This window comes from Molothrus ater, chromosome 6 (assembly GCF_012460135.2).
Source record: "Molothrus ater isolate BHLD 08-10-18 breed brown headed cowbird chromosome 6, BPBGC_Mater_1.1, whole genome shotgun sequence".
In the NCBI taxonomy this organism is placed as follows: Eukaryota; Metazoa; Chordata; class Aves; order Passeriformes; family Icteridae; genus Molothrus; species Molothrus ater.
This window is the reverse complement of record NC_050483.2, coordinates 31,246,440-31,268,446: the sequence shown is the minus strand read 5'-3', so window position 1 is coordinate 31,268,446 and position 22,007 is coordinate 31,246,440. Positions and strand designations below refer to the sequence as shown.

Here is a 22,007-nt window from a genome sequence, read left to right as displayed (position 1 = left end):
CTCCCAACATAACTTAAAACCAAGCCTGAGGCTTTGATTAGTCTTTAGTAGAAAAAAAGGACAATGCCCAAAGACAAGAGCCTGCAGCATTAGAGAGAAGTTGATAAAAATATACAGAATAAAGAGTGCTATTATTGTATTAAGAATTTGTTGCTGAAGGCACAACTGCCTAGATATTCTGTCCCAGGTGATTATCTATATAAAATTATTTGAATGATAATTCTGTTACCTGCTTATGGCATATACTTTCTTTATCCCATTCTTTCTCATCAGCAAATCGAAACTGTGTAAAGGAATCTCCTAAGGAAAAGAAATAAAAAAATAAATTTATTTAAAAAAAGAATAAAGATGTTTTTCTGAAGTTCCTGAGCCCAAAGAAGTAAATTCAAGAAATAAATCTCACCTCTTCAAAAATTTTCAGTTAATATTAATGCTGCTTGTATTCACAATATTAAACTTATTTGTGCCAAACTTCTATAGGTCTTTTAATCACTTACTGCAAAACAGCACTAAAAAGGGGCAACCAATACAAAACTGAATGATGAGATGTTAGGTGCCATGCCAACATGCAAGATTTTCATTCAAATGTCCAATCTGGACAACATACTAGGAATACACACAGTATTCATGGTGCGAATGTCTTATGAAAAGCTTTGAAAATTCTGTACATAGATTTTCTCTTACCAACATGGGAATATTTCTAAAAATGGATTATAAATATTCTTTTAAATCACGTTGTACAAGCCAAATAAAGATTTCCTGTTGTCTGGTAGCTATAGTCTCTCTCTTCCTACTGCTTCCTCCTCCAGCACATCATCAGAAAAACACACTGAACCCCAAATTCCAATTCATATGCAAAAAGGACTTAATTAAAAGAAACCCTTAAATAGGATTAATTAAGTTAAATACAGAATTACAGAATCTTCTAACCTACCATATTCCTTCAAGCCAGTAGAAACTTTTTCTTACTACCCTTTTGCCTGAAATGCAATATTTATGCAATAACAGTCCTATGCTGTGTTACAGAAGACAGACCCACAAATTTACTTACTGAAATAAACAAACAAGAACTCCAGTAACTCAAAAAAATAAGTAAGGTCTGTGATAGAGGAAACATGAAAGGTTAGGGTTGCAAGAGATGACTGAAAGGGGATCTCATCACTCTCTGTAGGCATCTGAAGGGAGGGTGTCAAGACACTCTCCTTGGTGGTGCAAGCAATAGGACAAGAGGCAATGGGTAGAAACTGATGCACAGGAAGTTACACCAAAACATGAGGAACAGCTTCTTTCCTGTGAGCACTGGAACAGGTTGTCCAGGGAGGTTGTGGAGTCTCTCTCACTAGTGATATTCAAGAACCATTTGGACACAATGCTGTGCCATGTGCTCTGGGACCAGCCTGCTTGAGCAGGGAGATTGGGCCAGGTGACCCACTGTGGAGCCTTCCAACCTGACCCATTCTGTGATCATCTGTAAATCACTGTCACTTATTTCAGCAGCTGGCTGAGAAGCTAGAGCTCTCTCTAAAAGAGAATGAATGCCCTAGAGGAAGTTTTCAATGGCTTTACCAACAATTGATCATCTAGCTTTCATTTGGCTCTTGACATCCTAACCGTCATTCATACTTTTGATGATTCCTGAATCATGCCCTTAATCCTGCATACAAAATCTGAACATATAATCTGCCTTCCCCAAAATGGCTTCTTTAACATTGTCTTCTTCTCCCAAAACGTAGGAGAGTGCAACCTTCCAACAGTTTCACTCAATAGTGCAAGCATCAGCTGGCTTCTGTTATGCAAAATAAAAGGAATAAGCAGCAAAATGGCATAGCAACTGGCTATTTCTTTGCCAAATAATGAGAAACAACAGATCTAATAATCCTTCAGGTGGAATTTAAATTTTTTTTAATATCTAACGTGCACTTCTAGCTCATTGCACTTCAAGTATTGTGATTTGGTATGCAAATATAGTCATATGCTAGTAACACTGAGTACCTGGCATGTCCACCATTATCATTTTCAGAACCATTACAGCAAGAAAGTTACCTTCTCAGCTGAATATTTGTATAAATATTTAAGGCCATTACCATGTCCAGCTTGAATATGTATTTCTTTGTTTTCAATTGCTTTATCTAACATGGCTCAGCAGCATTGTGGGGATATAGAACCTTGCCTGATCAGCTATGTTTTGGTTTACATTCAGCATTGTCAGAGATTACTGTTTTGAAAACAGCCCCTAGCAAACAGTAGAAGTGCCAGTAATTAAAAATAAGCACTGAAATTAACAATTAGATATCTAATAAGGTGGTTAACCTAACAAATGTTCAGTTCGTACAGTAAAAACATCAAGGTTTCATGCTTTTTCTAGGGATGCTCAGCAGTGTGGAAAAATAAGACAATATCTTTATGCATCTATCTGCACATGCAAACACTTGAGCACTCACAGCTGTCTCACTACTGACAAAAGCACCTCCCCCTTCATTGCACAAGAGGAAATAAATGCCTCTGTTTCAAAAAGAGTACTGTTAATATGTAATAACTAATTCTGAAAACTAAAGAAATAAAAATATTAGTCTCCTGATTATAAAATGGGTATGAAAATGTGCAAATTAATGTTTTAACAGATAATATTTTAAAGGCTCTATTTAGTTACGTTTGCAAAGAAGTCCTACCAAAACCAAAATGGTCCTCAAAGTCTTCCTACTACTAGAACAAATACTTTCTTCCAATATTCCAAGACTGCTCTAGTTATTGCTCACACTGCATCAAGGAGTACATAGGTTTCTCTACTCTTATAAAATAATAAAATTAAACTAAAGGATTAGTTAAATGCTTTCGGTATCTGAGAATGATCAGATGTAAACTAGCTAAATCAAACTACTTCATGTGGAAAAATCCACTGGGGTCAAGAACTGGTTTATGACTGTCCACACTCACAGAGTTGGTTATCACAGATTCTCAGCTTGATATTGTATTGCTGAATTAAAGAGTATGACTTAAACTGCAGTTTAATTAGACTCTTAACGTAGGCTAACAAAGCATGCTTTTCAAATGGAAAAGCATAACTACAGTTCACAGTAGTATATTTAATGCAAATTATGTCAATGAGAATGTTAGTCTAACCAATTATCTTTTCACAAGTTCCTTTACCCTGAAAATAACCTCCTTTTATTCCATGAATAGTAATCAAACCACTTGCAATAACTCTTGAGTTACTTTCAACATAAGAAACTCTTTTTCTTGAGAACAATTTTTATGTTACCTACAAATATCATTTGGCCTTCAAATACAGAGTAGATGAAAATTATGCATTCAAGTAAACCTTACACATGGTCTTTGGTAACAGTCATGATAAGCACATATTAAACAATACTGTTTATTGTTTAAAATGTGAAATTATTATGAAAATGGCAGAACTAAACCAACTATGCTTTCCTACCACTTAAATATATCATAAAGCTAAATCAATTTATTTAAATAAAAGGTATCTTTCAGCTTTTCATTATCCCAATCATCTTTTCCTACAAGTATTCATTGAATAGCAGAATCAAAACACATCCTATCTGTAATCTAAAATAAATATTTTCTCATTTGTGAAATTTAAAGACTAAAAATAGAAAAGAATGGAAGAAGACCAGTTTTCAGCAGGAAAGATTCTATTGGTGGAATGATTTTGTTAATTTAAAACCTCTCTCAATCACACAAAACATTACTGAAGACAGAAGAAAAATACTCTTAGAGATTAAATTGGAGGATGAGAATAGCAAGGAATTAACATGATCCTTCTAAGATTGCCATGGCTGTAAAGAAGTGCTGCAAGTGCAAATATTATACCCTAAATCCGCTTTTTAATCATAATCTCTCTTTTAGCCCTCTTTGGCTACTGAAAGGTGCTATAAGGTTTCCCCAGAGTCTTCTCTTTCCTCAGGCTGAAATCCCCCAACTCTTTCAGCTTATCTCCATAGAATACTGATAGCAAGGAGTCTGCACTGCAAGATATTTGTAACCAGATTCAAAAAGAATAATATTCCACATTATTTCCCTGGCATAACTATGCAATACTACTAGTCACATTTTAAAATAAAAACATCTGACCAAACAGCAGAATTATCTGACCACGGCTAAATGATGTCTTCAAAATTTAAAATGTGTCACAGAGAAAGGAGTGAGAAGGATCTGTTGAAATCAATGCTGGTTCTGGAACAGAGTGTCTGTTCAGGAAGAACAGAACTCATTTAACGCATAAATGAACTGCAGCCTATTGAAATCAAAGACAGATAGAAATTTTTTCAAATGAAAAGCAGGGTGAAGCCAACAAATACCAAAATACACAATGATTCAAAAAGAAAAAATTCCAAAACCACACACAAAAAAATCCCCCAGGAAACAAATCTTCTTAATAAAAACTAAAGTAGAGGCTCACAAGAGTCAGGATCTGTGTGATCTAAGACAACTTCTTGAAAGAAGCAAAATATTATGCACATAAGCAGGATCTAGTTCATATAATTTACATGCACTTCCAAAAGCTCTCACTGACATCCCACTCCCTTTCCCACCCAAGACTTCAGAGTAGCAAAAAGAAGAGGAGGCTTTGTATGAATAAATAATTATCTTAAAGTAGAAAGAAAAGAGTAAATTGCAAGTTTTCACATGAAAAGAAACAACCTGTGCGATTCTCTGGGGTTCTAGCTATTTAATCTCTTCCCTCAATTAAAACAGAAGAGAAGAAAGAGGAGAAAATGAAGTCACAAAATTTGCTGATGATACCATGTGTTAGTGCAGATGAAGGCAGGCTGTGAAGAATGACATAAAAACTCCATAAGATTGAGAAAATAGATTTTAAAATGGCAAATGAAGCTCAATACTGAAAATGCAACAGGCAATAATTCTCAAAGAAAGCTTAGAGCTAACCAGCACCATTCCAAACGAAAATTAGTGCTACACAGTGTGCAAAGCAGCAAACTCTGTGTAACTCTAAAAAAGGCAGGAGTGAACAGCAGACAGAACATCATTATACCACTACCATGTATGACCTCAAATACTGTGCAGAGTCTTGGTTTCCCAAGCCCAGCCTCAAAAAATGTAACAACATTAGAATAGGCATAGAACAGATTCTGGATCAGAAGCAATTTAGTGCCTTAAGCCAAAGAAGGGGAACCAAGGGAATAAGAAAGAGATCTAAAACCAGGAAAGGAGTAAAAAGGGCAGATGGGGACTAACTGCTCATTGTCTCTTCTCACCTAGAGACAGCAAACAAACCCAGCAGGTAACAGATGCAAAACAGATAAAATGTGGCAAATCTTTATAACCTGAAGCTGGGTTGTGGGATTCCATGCCACCAGATAGTGCAGACAGCACAACATACAAGGAGGGATTTAGGATAACTATTTCCAAACACAAAGATTGCACATTGGCTCAGATGTGCCCCTCAGACATAAACTATTGCAGGTCAAGAAAGTATGTGGGAAAGTAGCTTATAATATAGTACATTCAGGTGCCTTAGCTCAGGTGTCTCCAGATGGACCTTGGGTCTCCTTCAGTAGAACCAACCCCAAACCAAAGCAAATAGCTAGGGTATTTTTACCTTTAGAGCTTTACTTGTCTCTTAATTGGCTATCTTTCTGCAAGAAAAATAAGGAGGGAAAGTAGGCAATTCACAAATTTATTTTTAGCCTGTAGCTATGTTCTTTCAAGCCAGTGCAAATTTCCCTTTTGTATTTTTTCCACATTTCCTTATATTTATCACTATTTTTCATACATAATTTTTTATTAATTAGGTCATTACTATAGATTTTGGAATGCTGTAAAAATGCAAAAAATTTAACTAAAATGCATTGAAAAAAATGCAATATTCAAAATTTCTCTCAACTACAGTAGCCTGGTAAGTAGCCTTCTTCGTAAACACCAATCCCATCTCCTACAGTATTCACTTTTTTTACTGAATAAACAATAAAATTATATTTAAGGTTAAAGTTACTGATTTCCCCATAGGTAAGCTTAAACTTTTCATTAAGTTTAAGCTAGTCACCTTAAATATTTACATTTTTCCTGATGCTTTATGACATTTTCTAGTGTCATTTTTTTCAGGCCATTAATTTATAACATACTTAGTGATTTTTAAATGTCACTGCAGCCAACTTGCAATATTAGACAAAGTATATAAATCCACTGAGCATACTGTTTTTTGAGCAGTATCATTCAAGTAGGCTGGAAAAAAAAAAAGAAAAAGATTGCTGCACAACTTAATAATAAAAATGAAGCTTAATTACTGCAGAAATACACAAGATCAATGAAATCTGGGATTCTTCCTAGGGGTAGGGACAGAAACTCCTTTGGGTAAAAGGGAGAGAAGTCATGTATTTTGATAAGTCTAGATCCAAAAGAGGAAAAAGTAGCTTAACAGAAGAGTCTGTGTTCGACACAGACTGACAGCTTAAGGGAACTAATGATCTGGCCCTTTGTGAAGACACTGCCTTCTCCAACATCATATAAGCAACTAATGTCAGTCCAGCACATGTCCACATCAGGATGCAAAGCTGAAATTCAACTCTGGAAGAAAAGAAGAAATGGCAAGGTTCCCACCCACAAAGAAAGATCTGCATAATGTCAAACTGCAGAACTCAAAAGAGGAATCCATTTGCATTTGCTGGCACAAGGTTCTCTTATATTCTGGCTTGTGAGAAGAGACATCATGAAAAGAAAAGAATCCAAGAGGAATAACATTCAATCAGAATGAAAGACAGTCATCCCAAAAGATCCCTGGTTTACCCTGCCTGTTTACAGGAATCACTGTGTGGCAGCCACAGAGAATGGGCACTGAAGGATGAGAAGCGCAGAGAGGGGTGCACTCCTATGCATTCTAGTAGCAAATCTACTGCCTTGAGACCTTGGGGCAGACAGCACCTCTAAGCTCACACAACCACTTTAAAAAGCAAAATGAGAGTTTGGATGAACAGTTTAGTTTTATACTGAAGTGAGGTTAAAGCTGAAACAGCACCCTTCATTGATACTTTAGATTGTACAGCTTGCAAATAATTCATCATCCTATCCTTCTAAGATTTTACATTTTGAGTAGCTAAAAAATATATCCCAGAATGCTTGCAAAACTTCTGTCCTCCTTTAGGAAGGTTTTCATTTTTTTCTAAATTACACACAAAGACCAATTTTTGCAGTGTTTCCAATCCAAAGTTTAAGTAAAATATGTATTTCAAAACCACAATAAAACTACTACTGTTGTTTAGATACCTCATTTCATGCTAGATACAAGAAAGCAAAAGCTATTGACATGCAGTTTCTGTTTTTCTAAGATGCAGACTAGCACTCATTGGCCTAGGTTCTTTACCTTGTCCTATTTAAGAAAAGTTCCTCCCAGTTATTCTTCATCAGGATTATTGTTCATTATACCTCCTGCGTGAACAGTGCCCACAAACACATTGCTGTATTGTATCCAGGAGGTGAGAACATCATTGGACCAGATTTATTCTTACACTTTGCCATCTAAGAGAACTTCATACCTGTCATGCACTTAGATATAAACTGCTCTTAGGTAGCTAAGATTAGTTGCATTGCATAAATTTACACTAGGATTACTACTGTTTTCTGTAAGCAGGCTGTCAGAATATTTTGTCTGAAAACTTTGAAATTCATTACACAGCTTACTTGTCCAGAAAAGGCAGGAACATATAAAATAAGTCCCCTTTATTCGACATTGTACCTCCAGCCACAAAAAAAATCAATTTTTAGAAAAAAATGCCCAAACTCCCATGACAGTAATCTTAGAGAAAACAATGAACAAAATTAATAAATTCTTCATTGTAACCAGCTTGCTAGCTTTTAATTGCAATAATAACCACTAATTGACACAACTAGAGAAAAAAAATCTCATATCTGCAGTCCTTACATGCTACATGAACACTGGAAAACTTCTCCTTCACTATCCCTCTTTTCAATTTTATAGCAGACAAATCATAGAGGTTTACAATACATTTGACAGTTGAACATTCAAACAGTTTAAGCATTTAAAGCCATTCTTAATGTTGAATGGGAAGTACACATGTAATTTGACACCCCTCACATTATTAGAATTTCAAAACAGAAAAAAAATCTGGATTCTTCTAAGTGCTAAAGTTGATTCCTTCTTCTTTGATAGAACATTTAAAACAAAGAATATAATAGTATGATTAATAAATATTCTTTATGATGCTGTTCTGACTATTTTAAATATCATCACATCCAAATTAGTACTATCATTCCCTAAAGCACAATTCACTATTCATGTAGGTGGTACATTATGCTCTGTCTATGGGACTATCTTTCAAAAGTATTCATAAATTATACACAAATGTGCAGGCCTAAAAATATTCGAGCAGTTTGATACAGTGAGTATGAGGCTTGGCTTTCTTGCATTTATGGGGGGTTCTGCAAGATATGAGAAGTCATAGTACTAACATGAACTTGCCAGATTTTTTTTCAATGAAATAAGAAAAGTAGCTTTAGAAAGCAGGAGGATTTTCTTCTGAAATGTTAATAAAATTACAAGGATTACAATTAGCAAATAGCAAATATTGTAAAGCTCCAGTTCTATAAGCATGCAAGAGCCTGGAAAGCATTTAATTGTGTGTGCAAGTTACTCATATCCCTCCAAAGACAGTAGTGGATTGACTTATCAGAGGATTCTGAACATCAAATTAAAATTAACAGCAGATTGGTACATCTTCACTTGTGGTGAAAAATACAAGGAAACAGCACACTGGCTTTGTCTTATCAAAGACTTAGAAAGCCAATACCTTCTTGGTCCAAAATTTACAAAAGTGTGCTTTTTATAATTACCTACAGTGGAGTTTTCCCATTGCTACAGAGCAACGGTCAATGCAAAGTTTCAAAACCTGTACTAAAAGAAATTAAGAGTTCTTCTGCAGAGTGAAAATTAAAAAAGAAAATTACTTACTATTTAGAATTCTTTGTGCCGTGTTAAAAGGAAATTGTAGCCACATACAAGCTTCTGCTAATCTTTTGTATTAGGTACCTTGAGGGATTTTCCAACAAATTTATCATAAGTAAATAAAGATGGGTTAGCTCAATGGAAACCACCAGTACTCCTCATGCTAACCTCTTGTGCTTTTGTCTTGAACATTCTACATTCTATAACTTACAATGCCCCTTAGCAACAAATCCTGTAGTCTTCTTATGCAAGTTCTCCTTGTATGGAAGTGACAAGACCTTCAGCTCTCCCACAAATTAAGAAACAAGAATTGCTGGTGCAGAATAGAGAATTACAGTTTTCTGGATGACAAATACCATCTGGGCTATGTATTTACCACTGACACACAGTGTTTTGCCAGTCTGAAAAATGCAAAAGTATTGACTTTTATTTAATGATATTCTGTATTCAAAGAGAAAAAAATTAAATGTGCATTTTAATTTTGATTTTGAAATATTAATTTGAAGATTTTATTTTCCATCACACTATTGACATTCTATTAAATAATATCATATCAATATCAAAATTCAAGTTCTAAGATATTGAACATTACATATTTGGTAACCTTGGCTAAAGAGAAAAATCATCTGTATCCCAGCTATTCACTAGACATATTTGCTTTCTGTTGTTTGTATTTTAGTTTTTTCTATTATCCAGTTCTATAGAGTTTAAAAAATGGCTTGCACAACTTTGGCCCCCAAGGACATTACATCATGATTTATTTTAATGTCATGCTAAGGCCTTCCCCACCTCATTCATTCACTACTCTGTTCTGTTCTAGCCCTGTTTATAGGGTTTCTTTTCTCTTTTAACCTTGTTTAAATCTATTCTTCCAAATTTCTGATCATGACTGTGGTATTTTAAGTCCCTCTAGTCTACTTGAAACATAATAAGCAGGTGCTAATCAATGAATTTTTTACTTTAGCAGGAACTGATCTGTGAATCATGCAGAAAATACTCTTTATTCTCTGCTCTGCCTGTTCAAATTGCATTGCTATTTCACTGTGCTCAGAAATATGCATGACATTTATCACACATTATTCTCAGTGTTTGATTTAATTCTGAATATGTACTTCAAAATAAAAGGTTACTTTTTTTTTTTTGTTTACAGGAGGTTCAGAATGCTTCCCTTTTTTCTTTTGTTTTCTTTTTTTTTCCTTCCCCCCCCTCCCTTTTTTTAATGTCTTCAGTCAGCTTTGCCTTGTTGGGTGCATTAATTTTGCTCAGTTAGCAATCTGAGAGGAAGGATTAGCAGACAGTGAAAAGTTCTTAGAATAGGTCATAGATATTTAGCAGCTACAAATCTTAATGATACACAAGCAAAAAGGAAACATAATAGTGTTCACAGAATAAGAAAAAGCATCCACCAAGATACTGTTCCTGCCCATGTGTTTTCCCACAGATGAAAAAAAAAAAAGACCTTTCCTCTAAGCATACATTCAGGATTTTAATACCACTTATGCTTTTGGTCAGCACCTTTAAAATTAACATTTGTAAAATACCTTTGTTCATTTTGCTTTTAAGCTTTGGAGCCTAGAAAAGAATCAGATTCAATAAATTTTTGAGGATGACAACAAGGTCACTTAGGCCTCTACTCACAGCCTAAGATGTACAGCCTTCAACTCTCTTTAGATAGTCCAGAGGAAGTTTTTTCCACAGGCTTAGCACTTCTGAAGGTCAGCCCAAAAACGGGAACAATTTTCTTATGTGAAGGAGTGTACTTGGACAGAATGGAAGGGAAAAAACCTCTCTCCATTGTAACCAAGAAATCTATCTGGCTCTACAGTGTCAGTTCTTGTATTTGTCAAATATAGCCTGTTTACAGGCTTAAACAGTTCTTTCTAAAGCACCTTAGGATCTAAGATCATACAAATGCTAAGATCTAACACCAGTATTTGTTGTCAGTCCTGCCAGCACCAAAAACACGTGTTCCTGCTGAAGCCTGATACTTCAGTTACCATTTCAAAATCACTTAAAGGTTTTGGCTACTGCAGAAAAAAAGAAAGATAAAAGGTTTGAATGAATGACAGCCTAGTTAATTAACCACTCAGAGTCTAAAAAATAAACCAATGGAGCTCAACTTTAAAACACCTCTGCTTTACAACAATCCACAGCTCTCAAAGGAAGAACTAATTTTTCCTTGCCTTTTTCACATCATGCATCTTGCCTTTGCTTAGTGCAAATACAAAACGCAGGTGTTCTACTAATGGTTCTAAATTTTTCAAAATTGAGTTTAAACAGCAAAGTTAGGCTTTGAATTATTTCAGAAGTGAATAAATAAACTGATCACCATAATAAATAAACTTCAAACCACAAAATCTTCTGGAGCATTGCATTCCCATTGAATACCTCTCAATGTTCAAGAGACAGGATTCAAATTACTCAGAGGTACAAAATAATTGTCCAGTAATACCATGAAGAGATTTATAGGAGAAGCGGTTCCCTGATGTCTATTTTCCTTCCACAATACATTTTTGTATGTGTTTTCAAAGACACAGAAGGGACAGTGAAATGAGTATTTCCTACACAAACTTCTACAGGTTCTTAAGTTTGAGAATACAACAGGAAACTGCAGTAAGGTACCTGAGCCCTCTCAGGGGAGAGTACTTTGTCACACTGACTAGAAAATATTCAGAATAGAGCAGAAGTTCAATTCATTAACAAATAAGTGACAATATGAAAACCAGAATAATATTTCCATCAAATGATACATATAAAAAGTGAAACTTAAACTTAAGAAAGAAAAAAAGAAATTTCAAGGCTGAGTTTCAATTCAACTACACACAATTTTATCCATTCCTAATTTCTTTACTCAGAGAACTTTGTATTCAGGATTTTAGCCATTGGTCCTATGTACTACCTCTACTGGACCCTGAAAAATGTGATGAAAGCAACATGAGACTGTGTAATGTCACCACTGGATTCCACATCACATGGGGGGAAAAAAAATCAACCAAAGATCTGCAAGTAAAAAACTAAAGTACATTCAGGTCAGTTTAACTAAATTGCAGTAATTAAATTTTATAATACATATGGGGATTTCAAGGGTTCTCTGAAAATCCAATTAAAAATATACTTGAATTGTCAAAGCTCACTTGCATTTTATTCATCTTTGGTTTTGAGGGGTGAGCTGTTCTAACCTGCTGGCTGCAGCTTCCTTACCTTACATCAAATCCAGGATGAGTCAGTGAAGAAACTAGACATACTGCAAGGCTGGTTTTGATGGATGACTCAGAACTAAGAATTAGCAACTATTGGAGGGATAAGAGAAAAAACAGAATTTGGAAAGGTCACATATTTCTAGATATATTTGAAACTAAAATTTAACTCTTCCTATGCCCTCAAAGGTCATGGTGGAGAAATATTCTGGACTAATGTCAGGAGGAAGTACAGTACAATGGGCTGTCATACTGTTGTACTTAGTGATCAATAGATTGTTGTGCTTTTAGAAATTTTTTTTATTACACTGTATAGTAGCACAATAGCCACGAGTAGTAATTTACCAGTACTGCACCTAAAATAAAAAGGTAAAGAAAAGCATACATACCAAAAAAGACCCCTAACTACTAAAAAGCCATGCATCTCTCTGGTTCTATAAAAATAAAGAAAATACAGGCCGAAAATTACTCTAATTTAAAGTAGACTTTTGAAAAATATTATCATCCTCACTTGAATTTATTAAGTTCAGAAGAATAAAAAAACTGTTTGGCAATTGATCATCTTAGAAACAAGCTCTCTTTCTATGATTGTCAAAATGCACACTAGGAAACTTTGGAAAATGCCACCTACTGAATTAATGAGCAATCTTTGTGTTTATCACATCTGTGTTTCACTGAGAGACTTTCTAAGTAGGATAATAAAAATAAGATAAAAATCACTAGACTGGCGTAAAGTCAGACACATCCTCACTATTGGTTGAACCTGCAACTGGGAAAGCAACAGCCACATCCATCGGCCTGAGCTGGAGAGACCCCAGGGCCTCTGGGCTGAGCAGAAGGAATTCCCAGGATGTATTGGAGGTGGTGGTTCTTACAACACCCCAAAACAAATAATCAAGGAACTTGCTCTGAATTTTTTGTTCTGAATAAAAATGGAAAATCTGGTTTTAATTATCACTGAATATATGGACGAAAACTAAAGTACAGTGCAATAGGTCAATTAGAACCACAATTGAATTCAGTAATACCAAGTTCAGTAATTGTGCGTTTAAGAAAGACTTTTTTGCTTCAATGATATAAGGGAAGTATCTTTGATGAAAGGATGTAGAATGAACATGCTTACCAGATGAATGTCTTCAGGAAAGAGCCAGTTTCATGGCTTGACTCTCATCACTTTGATATAATGAGAAATGTTTTATCTGTACAATACTGCTGTAAATGAACATGAAAATGTGAATGTCTGCTGGAGAGAACTATACATACAGGCTAGGTACACACATGCTAGTTCCCTGACTTCATAGAGAAAGCATAATCCAATGTATTTGATAATGTTAAGTATAAAGAGAAATGTGACCCTGATTACATTATTATTTAAATCTTTTAATCTGAATGTGTCTTCTTGCATGATTTTTCTACAATTAGAGAAGTTGAATTTAGTAGGTGTAATAAAATGTTTCTCACTCAAATTGAGTAAGATTTTATTGGTTATAGTATATCAAATTGCCTCCTTGAGCTTCTGTTATCAGGTATGTCCTGAGAATCAATCATATAGATTGTAAATGTTTCAAATAACTCAGAAAGACAAAATTGCTAGGCCAACTTTAAGTTATAAGTAATTTTAGTTCACTTGACAGTAATAACTCAAGGTAGAAAAGCATGTATCACCTGATTTGGTCATAAAAACGTGACTCCATACTAAGCTTATCTTCCAAAATTCTGGAAAGTGTTGCTCTCTCAATAAAGCCCCCTATGCAGTTTCTCTACAATGCACTTATCAAGCCTGTAGATTCATTTTGCTTCTTCCATTCTATAAATAAATAATGAAAAAAGCTATTGCATGAGGTGCTACATGTCTGTAAGAGGTCACACACCCTTAAAGGTGGCCAAGTTCATACTGGAAACTGCAAACTTGATTTCACAGTGCAGTCTGGCATCCATTAACAGTGCATTTATTCATGCTTCTGTGAGCCCAGAACTGTGGCCATAAATTTTACAGGTCAGACATAGTCAAAAGGTCTTTGTAAGAGGCTACCCAAAGGAAAAACAAAGTCCTCTTTATCTACATAGTATTTTCAGGTTTCCTTTGCTACCTTTGAGATTCTTATACCAGACTAATGACTGCATTCAGCAGTCTGTGAGTCTGCTCACAGAAAGTGTCTTTCATAAGCCAGACATCTTCATATGAACAACTGCACAGCCTGGCAGAACACACACGGGCCACATTTTTCTCAATGTTCTCACAGCTACTGAAAGATAAAAGCAGCACCCTGTATAGCTTAAACCTAGCCAAAGTGAAGATCCCAAAAGCTTTTTGCTGGCTAGAGCAGCACTTTAAAAAGTAGGTACCTCTTGTATTGCTTTTAATCCGATAATGGAAATAAAACAGTGACCAATGTGAATACAACACAGCAGATGAAATCATTCCCTCAGTTATATTCACCTCCTTTCTTTGAAAGCAGGAAGTAGCAGTCTCCTCATCTGAGATAAGAAGATACAAATCCCATGCCTGCTGCAATGATAAGGGCTTATTTTCTCTTTGAATAACTTTTCAATGCGACACATTCATGAGATTAGGGAAAGAACAGCTGGAAATAGTATGTGCATTTTTTGGCTTGTTTACTCCTTTGATCTTCATTGGGGTTCTCTATGAGCAATAGAGGCCACTTTTCTTATGAGTAAAGGATTATGAAGAACAGCTAGAGTCAAGATCAAACTTACAGTCCAAAAGTGTGCTACCTGGGGAACACTGTGTCAGCTGACCTTCCTAGGACTCTTTGTAGGTTTTAAACACATAGAGAATGCAGCCCCAAAAATCTGATAATGAATATCCTTGTATTAAAAGTTCATCAGATAATTGTATACTGATAAATTTTATAATTGCTTCTCTAAACAGGTACTTTAACACTTTTTAGTTACAAGAGAGCAAGAAATACCACTGTTTTGTGCAACAAAATCAATTATTAAGACTTAAATAAAAGTAGCTAATGCTTTGTTCTATTATCAGCCCAAATAAGACCGACATATGTATAGATGTTTTACATTCCCAGAAATAGAAAGAACAATGGGTTATGTAAAAACTCTCAAAGTATTTTTCATTCTATCAGTCAGTGAATGAAATATTAGTGTCTAGTGTTTTACTGAAAAAAGCAATAGTAGTGACTTTTATTGAAAAAAATACTTCACATTGTTAAATAGAACTCATTGAAATCGAAAGTTTTAACAGCATCTATTTCTATTCCTGAAGCATATGACATTTAAGTATAAGCTATAATTTTGATTTAAAACCTAGGCATAACATAGAGAACTACTGTATCTGTTAAAATGGAGTTTTGATCTCAGGGTACTAAGTCCTTGGAGAGGAACATGAAAAATGGATGAAGGACCAGAAAATTTAGTTCACATACTTTTGTCACTGAAGTGACAGTCAAAGATTAATTTGAGAACAGAAATATGAACTTCATGGTCTCAGATTTTGACAACCAACCTTCTTGATGACACTTGATTTCTTCTCCCTGTGGGCCATTAGAGCATAGTTCCTAAGGTAAGACCCTCTAAGCAGCTATAAAGTCTTTTTTATGAATTGAAAACTTTACAGGATATTCTAGTTATTACTTACAGGATATTGAAAATCATCTATGACAAAAAGTAAATACAATTTTTTTAAGCCTGAAGAAAAAAAATTGCTGTTATCTCTGCTTTTTCATTTAAAATAATTTGCACCTAAATCTACCATCAATAAGGGCTCATTACTCTGCTTGGCAATGTTTCTTCTGTGCATTTTTCTACTGTAACCTACAACACTTACTGGCAGACATTATTAAAAACCAAAAATTAATATATAACTAATACAAAAGATCTATGAAGTACTGACAAAGCAAAATGTCACAAATTAAGGACAGGAGTAAAACTACCAATTATCGATTAGATTTCTGTAATTTGTTCCACCTATTTTTGCAAGTGCATATTTTGTAACATTTGGTTCAAATTAATATAAAAATGAAAACTGTTACTAACAATGTTTTGGTCTCTTTTGAAATACCTACTCAGCTGCAGTAATATAATGGAAGTTTCAATAAAAGTTAAAAAACAACTAGTACCTGACAGTCAAACACACATAAAACAGAAACACAGAAGAAAATCTAGAATGAAAAGAGTAACATTCCAAATAAACACAGTAATTGCAAGTGAAAACAGAGAAGTTTAAGAAATTGAAATTAAGAAACAATATCAAAACATTTTTTAAAAATCTTATTTTAAAATGAGTAAGATGGTTCTCCAAGACTGCTGCATTTGGAAGTGCACAAAAATGTACAAGAATCTACTTCAACTAAAACATTGTTCAATCAGTCCAGAAGTTTCATTTCCACAATTAAATAAATTCCCAAACATTTGTTCTCTGATCAATCTCCATCCCTCAGCTCCATTACCTTTAGATAGTGTCCTTAGAGATATAAAAAGGAAAAAACATTTTGTTTAGCAAAATAAGAAGGTAGCAATCAGACAATACAAAATATTTAGGCAATTTTTATTTCTGGCTACCAGCTAAAATTAGACCACTTCATTTTAGGAAGTACATGGTTGTATCTATGATCCTACACTTCTATTCTAAAAATACTGATTAACTTCCCATATCATTAATATTTACTGTGTAAAGTTTATGGCAAAAGGATTTTTATATGAATCTGTGCTGTCATCATTAGTACCTAGAGTAAGGGTGTAAATGGCAGGGCTCAGCACAGCACGGCTGCCATACAGGTGGTACTTGGAAGCACCAAGCTTCTGGCACAGAAGCGGCTGCTCAGTCACGGCATTAGGATGTGCGTCCCACTCCTCCCTGCTTTCCTCCACTTTCCTCCCTGCTTTCCCAGCTCTGCAAGCACCACCTTCTCCCTGGGGCTGCCTCTAGGGGCTCTCCCACTCACGCCTCCTCTTGCTCAGGCCCCAGATGTACAGCTGCAAATCCTCCTTCATGCTGGATCCTTACTGAGCTGACTCACTTTGTTAAACCATCAGAAAAGCATTACTTTTTTGTCAATTAAATTTTCTGCCATTTTAGCAAGCAGATTCCAAGAAGCATGAGAGCTGGCACAGCAGGACAAAAAGTGGATAAATGCTGTCAGAAGCAGTGAAGAGAAATGATAAACTAGAATAAAGCAGAACACCAGCTCTATTCAAGAGCAGACTCTTACACGAGGTCCTACCATTGAGTGTCTAAAATGGAAGAAACAAAATTGCAACAAGCTCAATTACTTAGAAATGAATGTCTGAAAAGAGTATTAATTGTTAATATTTAAGAACCCATTTGCTTTAAAATGAAGCATATTATTTAGATGGCAATTTTTTCCTAAGAAAGCGTATGGAATATTTACAAAGCTCAAGCTGTAACATCAAAGCACAAGTAAGAAATTGGCATGCAGGTCTCCTGCATGTGATGAGGTCAGCATAACACAAGAGCAGCACTACCAGCAAACACTTCTCTCTTTTCTAAAACTTTTTCCTCAGTGTGAGAGAAAAGCATTAACCAATGAATAGTCAGTGAAATAGATATAAATATTTCAGAATATATTTTTCTGACAAAATTGGGTCAGAGTAACCATGGACTGGAATTTGAACATGTTGATCTATGTTCAAGGATGAATGGGAGGAAAAAGGAATTAAAAACATTGCAAGGAGAGCACTGTTACAAAAAGCTTTAACAGCAGCAGCTAATGATCTTAAAGAAAATGCACCATTTCCATTAGCAAAGCATTAAACCATTTTTACTATATTCAACAGTAAATAATGATTTTTTCCCCTATGTAATTTCCCTATGAACAAAAATATCCAATGGGTGACCACATTATTTTTAAACATATTAAATACAATTAATATGTTTACAATTAAACATATTTTAGAGCTAGAAAAAGCTAGAAAAATCTAGCTCAGTAATTTTAACCAAAACAACTACTCATCTGGCTGTAGTTACAGAAACGTGATGTGAATTCTGCCGATGAGATATGTTTTGTTTAAAAGACTCTCATGACTTTTAGAATGAAAATGCAGCCTGCCTTTATCAACAGAACTCTTGGGAAAAGTCCTCCTGGGTAGAGCCACTGAATTTCTTTACAAATCCAGATTGCATAGTCATGGTTCTCACAAAGACATAGATACATAGCTGTGGTATCAGTCTGGTACTACAGAGATCTATTCTGTAGAAAGACAAAACACTCAAACCTCTCTCTTGGTCTCCCTAATGCTAATCTTCAATTTAAAGAAAAAAATCTTTTTCATCCATGAAAAAACTCATTTGCATGTAACTGCTTTTCTGGAAAACTTCAGATAAATGCACATAAAACTCATTTTCAGCATATACACACATGGTGCAGAAAGGAAGTTAATGTCTGGAAGGTAACGTCTGTAATTTGTTTTTCTTGTTAATTCTCTATTCTGCAAAAATTGTTTTTCCCTTTTCAATTAAACTTGTCTCTCAACAGCTTTCTTGCCCCACAGCTAACTTGAGAAAACGTCAACCCCTATCAAAAATCAATACTGTTGCAGCATTCCCTAGCTTTTCACTTCAAAATACAGTAAAGGTCATATCAAAATGACTGGAACTTGCACAGAAATGATTTTTAAAATGATACATCTGAAGAAGCTAAACTTCCTGTCTCTGTATGAGAGAACAACTGCATAACAAACAGAAGTTCCATACCTACAGATATGTCACATAAAAAAATTAAAACACAGCACAAATTTCCTGACATATATAAACACATCAAACCCGTTGAAATCAGTACATCCTGAAACCTAAAAGGAAGTACATCAGTTTTAGGAACAGCATGCCTACACCATCTTTTCTCACAAACAGTTTCTATTTATTAAACTAAACATGCTGGAAAGAATAACTTAGTATCTTTTCAAACAACAAACTAAGTTTTCATCAAAAGTTTGCTATGAAGAACTCTCTATGAATAGGAGAATATTTCTAAAACAAAGTCTGTATTAACCAAACGGTCAGAGTATGAACTAAATCACAGTAATTTGGAATGACTGTGAGGTTCTCTTCAATACCTCATTTCTTTACCCAAACTAAAACACCAGCAAATATGTGTCCAGAGCACAAAAATCAGACAGCTCAGAGACCCTTTTCTATACATACATGCAGTAAACATTGTGTGATCATACAAACCCTTTCCACAGAATGAAAAAGTTGGTTTATCCTGTAAACCAAAACCACATAAGTAAAACTCATGACCAAACTACCATTTAATTTGGCTTTTGTTAAAGTAACTTTTATTTCCTCTGATTTAAGCCCTAGATTAAAATAAACAACCAAAATTCAACATCTACAGTCAAAATTTAGGTGAAGAAGTGCACTGACAAAAATATAATAGCGAAGCAATAACAACACTTGGACTCATCCTGGGGCTCCACATATTTTATTTGCTCACATGGCTTAGGGAGTGCAACTGGCCACACTTGGACTTCTTGGAATATGTCTGTGGGCAGCAACACATGCCCAGGTGTCACCATTTCTAACACCTGCCTTTTGTACATTTTGCTTTATTGAGATCTCTGCAGTTTATGCTTCCTACTTTTCACAAATAAGGAAGTACAGTGCACTAGTACTTCACAAGAAGCATCGCTTGTGAAGTTGCAAGACTGAGACTCCTGAAAGTACTCAGCATTATTTTTATGAACACTTCACAGAAAAAGTATTTTTACTTTCAAACCTTATGAGTTAAATTTAAGATTTAAATTGATATCCAGAAATAAGATGAAAGCTTAGATACTTTGAGAAGTACAAGGTGAATAATTTTTGTATGAAAAGAAACCATGGTACTTCATATAATTTAGTGAAGTACAGTGTCTTGCTAGTCCATTAAATTTCAGCAGCCATTTAATAATTGAACATTTTTCTAAATAGCATGAAGCTGAATGATTAAAAAATGGGTCTTTCATTTTAATAAGAAATTAATCTATTTTTTTAATGAGGGTTAACCAGGCTGGCTTTTTTAGTGCCAAAGCGTCTCATGGAAGAAGGCAATTATTAAACAGCTCTAACTATCTATATGTAGACTGGCACAAATACTTATTCTAAAATGATGACATATTCTCAAAACACTTTACCCTGAAGTATTCCACTTCTATAGTGGAATATAGTACAAATCTAGATCTGGAAAATCCTGATTAAAATACTGTGGTTTTTAGCTGCTAAGTTAAATTGCATAATAGCATCTATGTTGCTGCAGAAGTGACATGGCTATGCATGGATAAAGCTATTTATAACTCAAAAGTCCTGTTAAATGCTTGTGCTATCACACAGCAGTCTCGCACTAATACTTAAAAAGCCTCCCTAATGAAGTGTATGTTACAAGGCCTCCTAGCTCTTCAAATACCAGAAGCTTTATGAAATATTTGCTAAGGTCAGCCATCTTTCTATATTGTGTCCCTTTTTTAGTGTGTTTCATGTCTAAAGGTCCACTGGCCTCACTGACCACAATGAGGACTTCAAGGACATCATTTCAATAACTGAACAGGTGTCCACTGACTGAATGACATCCAAAACAAAACCCCCAGAGAGACTGAGTTCTCTCGTCAAAGGAATCAATCCCAACTGGCCATACAGCACTAGTTTAATTTTAAATTCTACTTCATATAAAATAAAGCGTAGAGGTGAGCAATCATCTCTGAGGTGAAATTTATCAAAAAAAAAACCCAGCAAAACAAGGATGTAAAGTTCATTTCCTCCAATAAAGGATAGATACTACAAACTTGTTTCATTACTAAAGAAGAGTGAAAATGTGCTGCCCACTTCTAAGTAAACCTTGTATTTCAGCTTTTGAGATTTTTCTCTCTTCATAAATCCTAGACAGCCCATTTTAGTTTTGCTACAGTAACATGAATTTCTTGAGTGATTCCCTGTTGTACTAACTGCATTTTCAAACACAAATTATCAAGACTGTACTCTGCCTGGAATTACTCTCTTCAGTTTCAACCACAGGAATAATTCTGTAATTTCCTCTACACTGACATTGGTGCGTTCCTTTGTCTCCCAAAGAAGGGAGACACTCACTCCATGCATCAATATATGCATAAATACATCAACATTAAAATAAAAAAAAATCCACTATTACTTATATCTGAATTGAAAAGCCCTCAATCAGAACCTGAGCTGGACAACCATTAGCAAAAGGAACCAAGTGCTTCTGTTTTCCTGAATGATGTAATGGCTAAATTGAAAGAATAGTTAACTATCAAATTATAATTGATCACAAAAAAATGTAACAATAAGCCTATCAGAAAATGCATTTAAAAAACATTTTGAAATATATTTATTTACTTACAAGACTAATTCTTAATGAAATATGGTTTATGAGATATATCATTTGTCTATCTACCCATAATTTTTGAACTATGTAACAAATTCTAATTTAATGTAACAGTAGGTGAAGCTTTTGAACATACAAAGGTCCACATTTTGTGACCCAAACTCACCAGGTACAGATGAGCCCTTGAATGTGTTTATCAAAGGAATAAATTAAAACTCATCCCCTTATTCATTTAAAAAAATGCAGCAACCAGCAGAGCAATTAGCAAATCTGTAAGTATAAACCAGTAATAACAGAGAATGACAACTGTCCAGAGACATGTACATATAAACCGCCTGTAAAGAAAATAAACTTAGTCATTTCCTTGCCCATAGGAAAACCTATTTTTAAGAAGAACTTTCAGAAAAGTTTTGTTTGTTTTCAGGGTATTATGTCATAGAGTTATTAAAATAATTTGCTGTCACTGCCAACTCTAGGACTGACTACACAGTCTTACCCTGATTCATGTTAATAACGTTCCAAATTGGAATCATTAAGATATGAAAGACAGAAGGCTATTCA

The 22,007-nt window shown here is 34.8% G+C and overlaps 1 protein-coding gene across 1 annotated transcript in view; it reads right to left on the bottom strand.

Moving 5' to 3' along the window:
• The window catches only part of AVEN (apoptosis and caspase activation inhibitor), an 85,569-nt gene that overhangs the window by 6,300 nt on the left and 57,262 nt on the right, over nucleotides 1-22,007 (bottom strand). Inside the window, 1 exon segment of the mRNA XM_036384857.1 lies at nucleotides 230-300. Coding sequence (XP_036240750.1) covers nucleotides 230-300 — 71 coding nt within the window.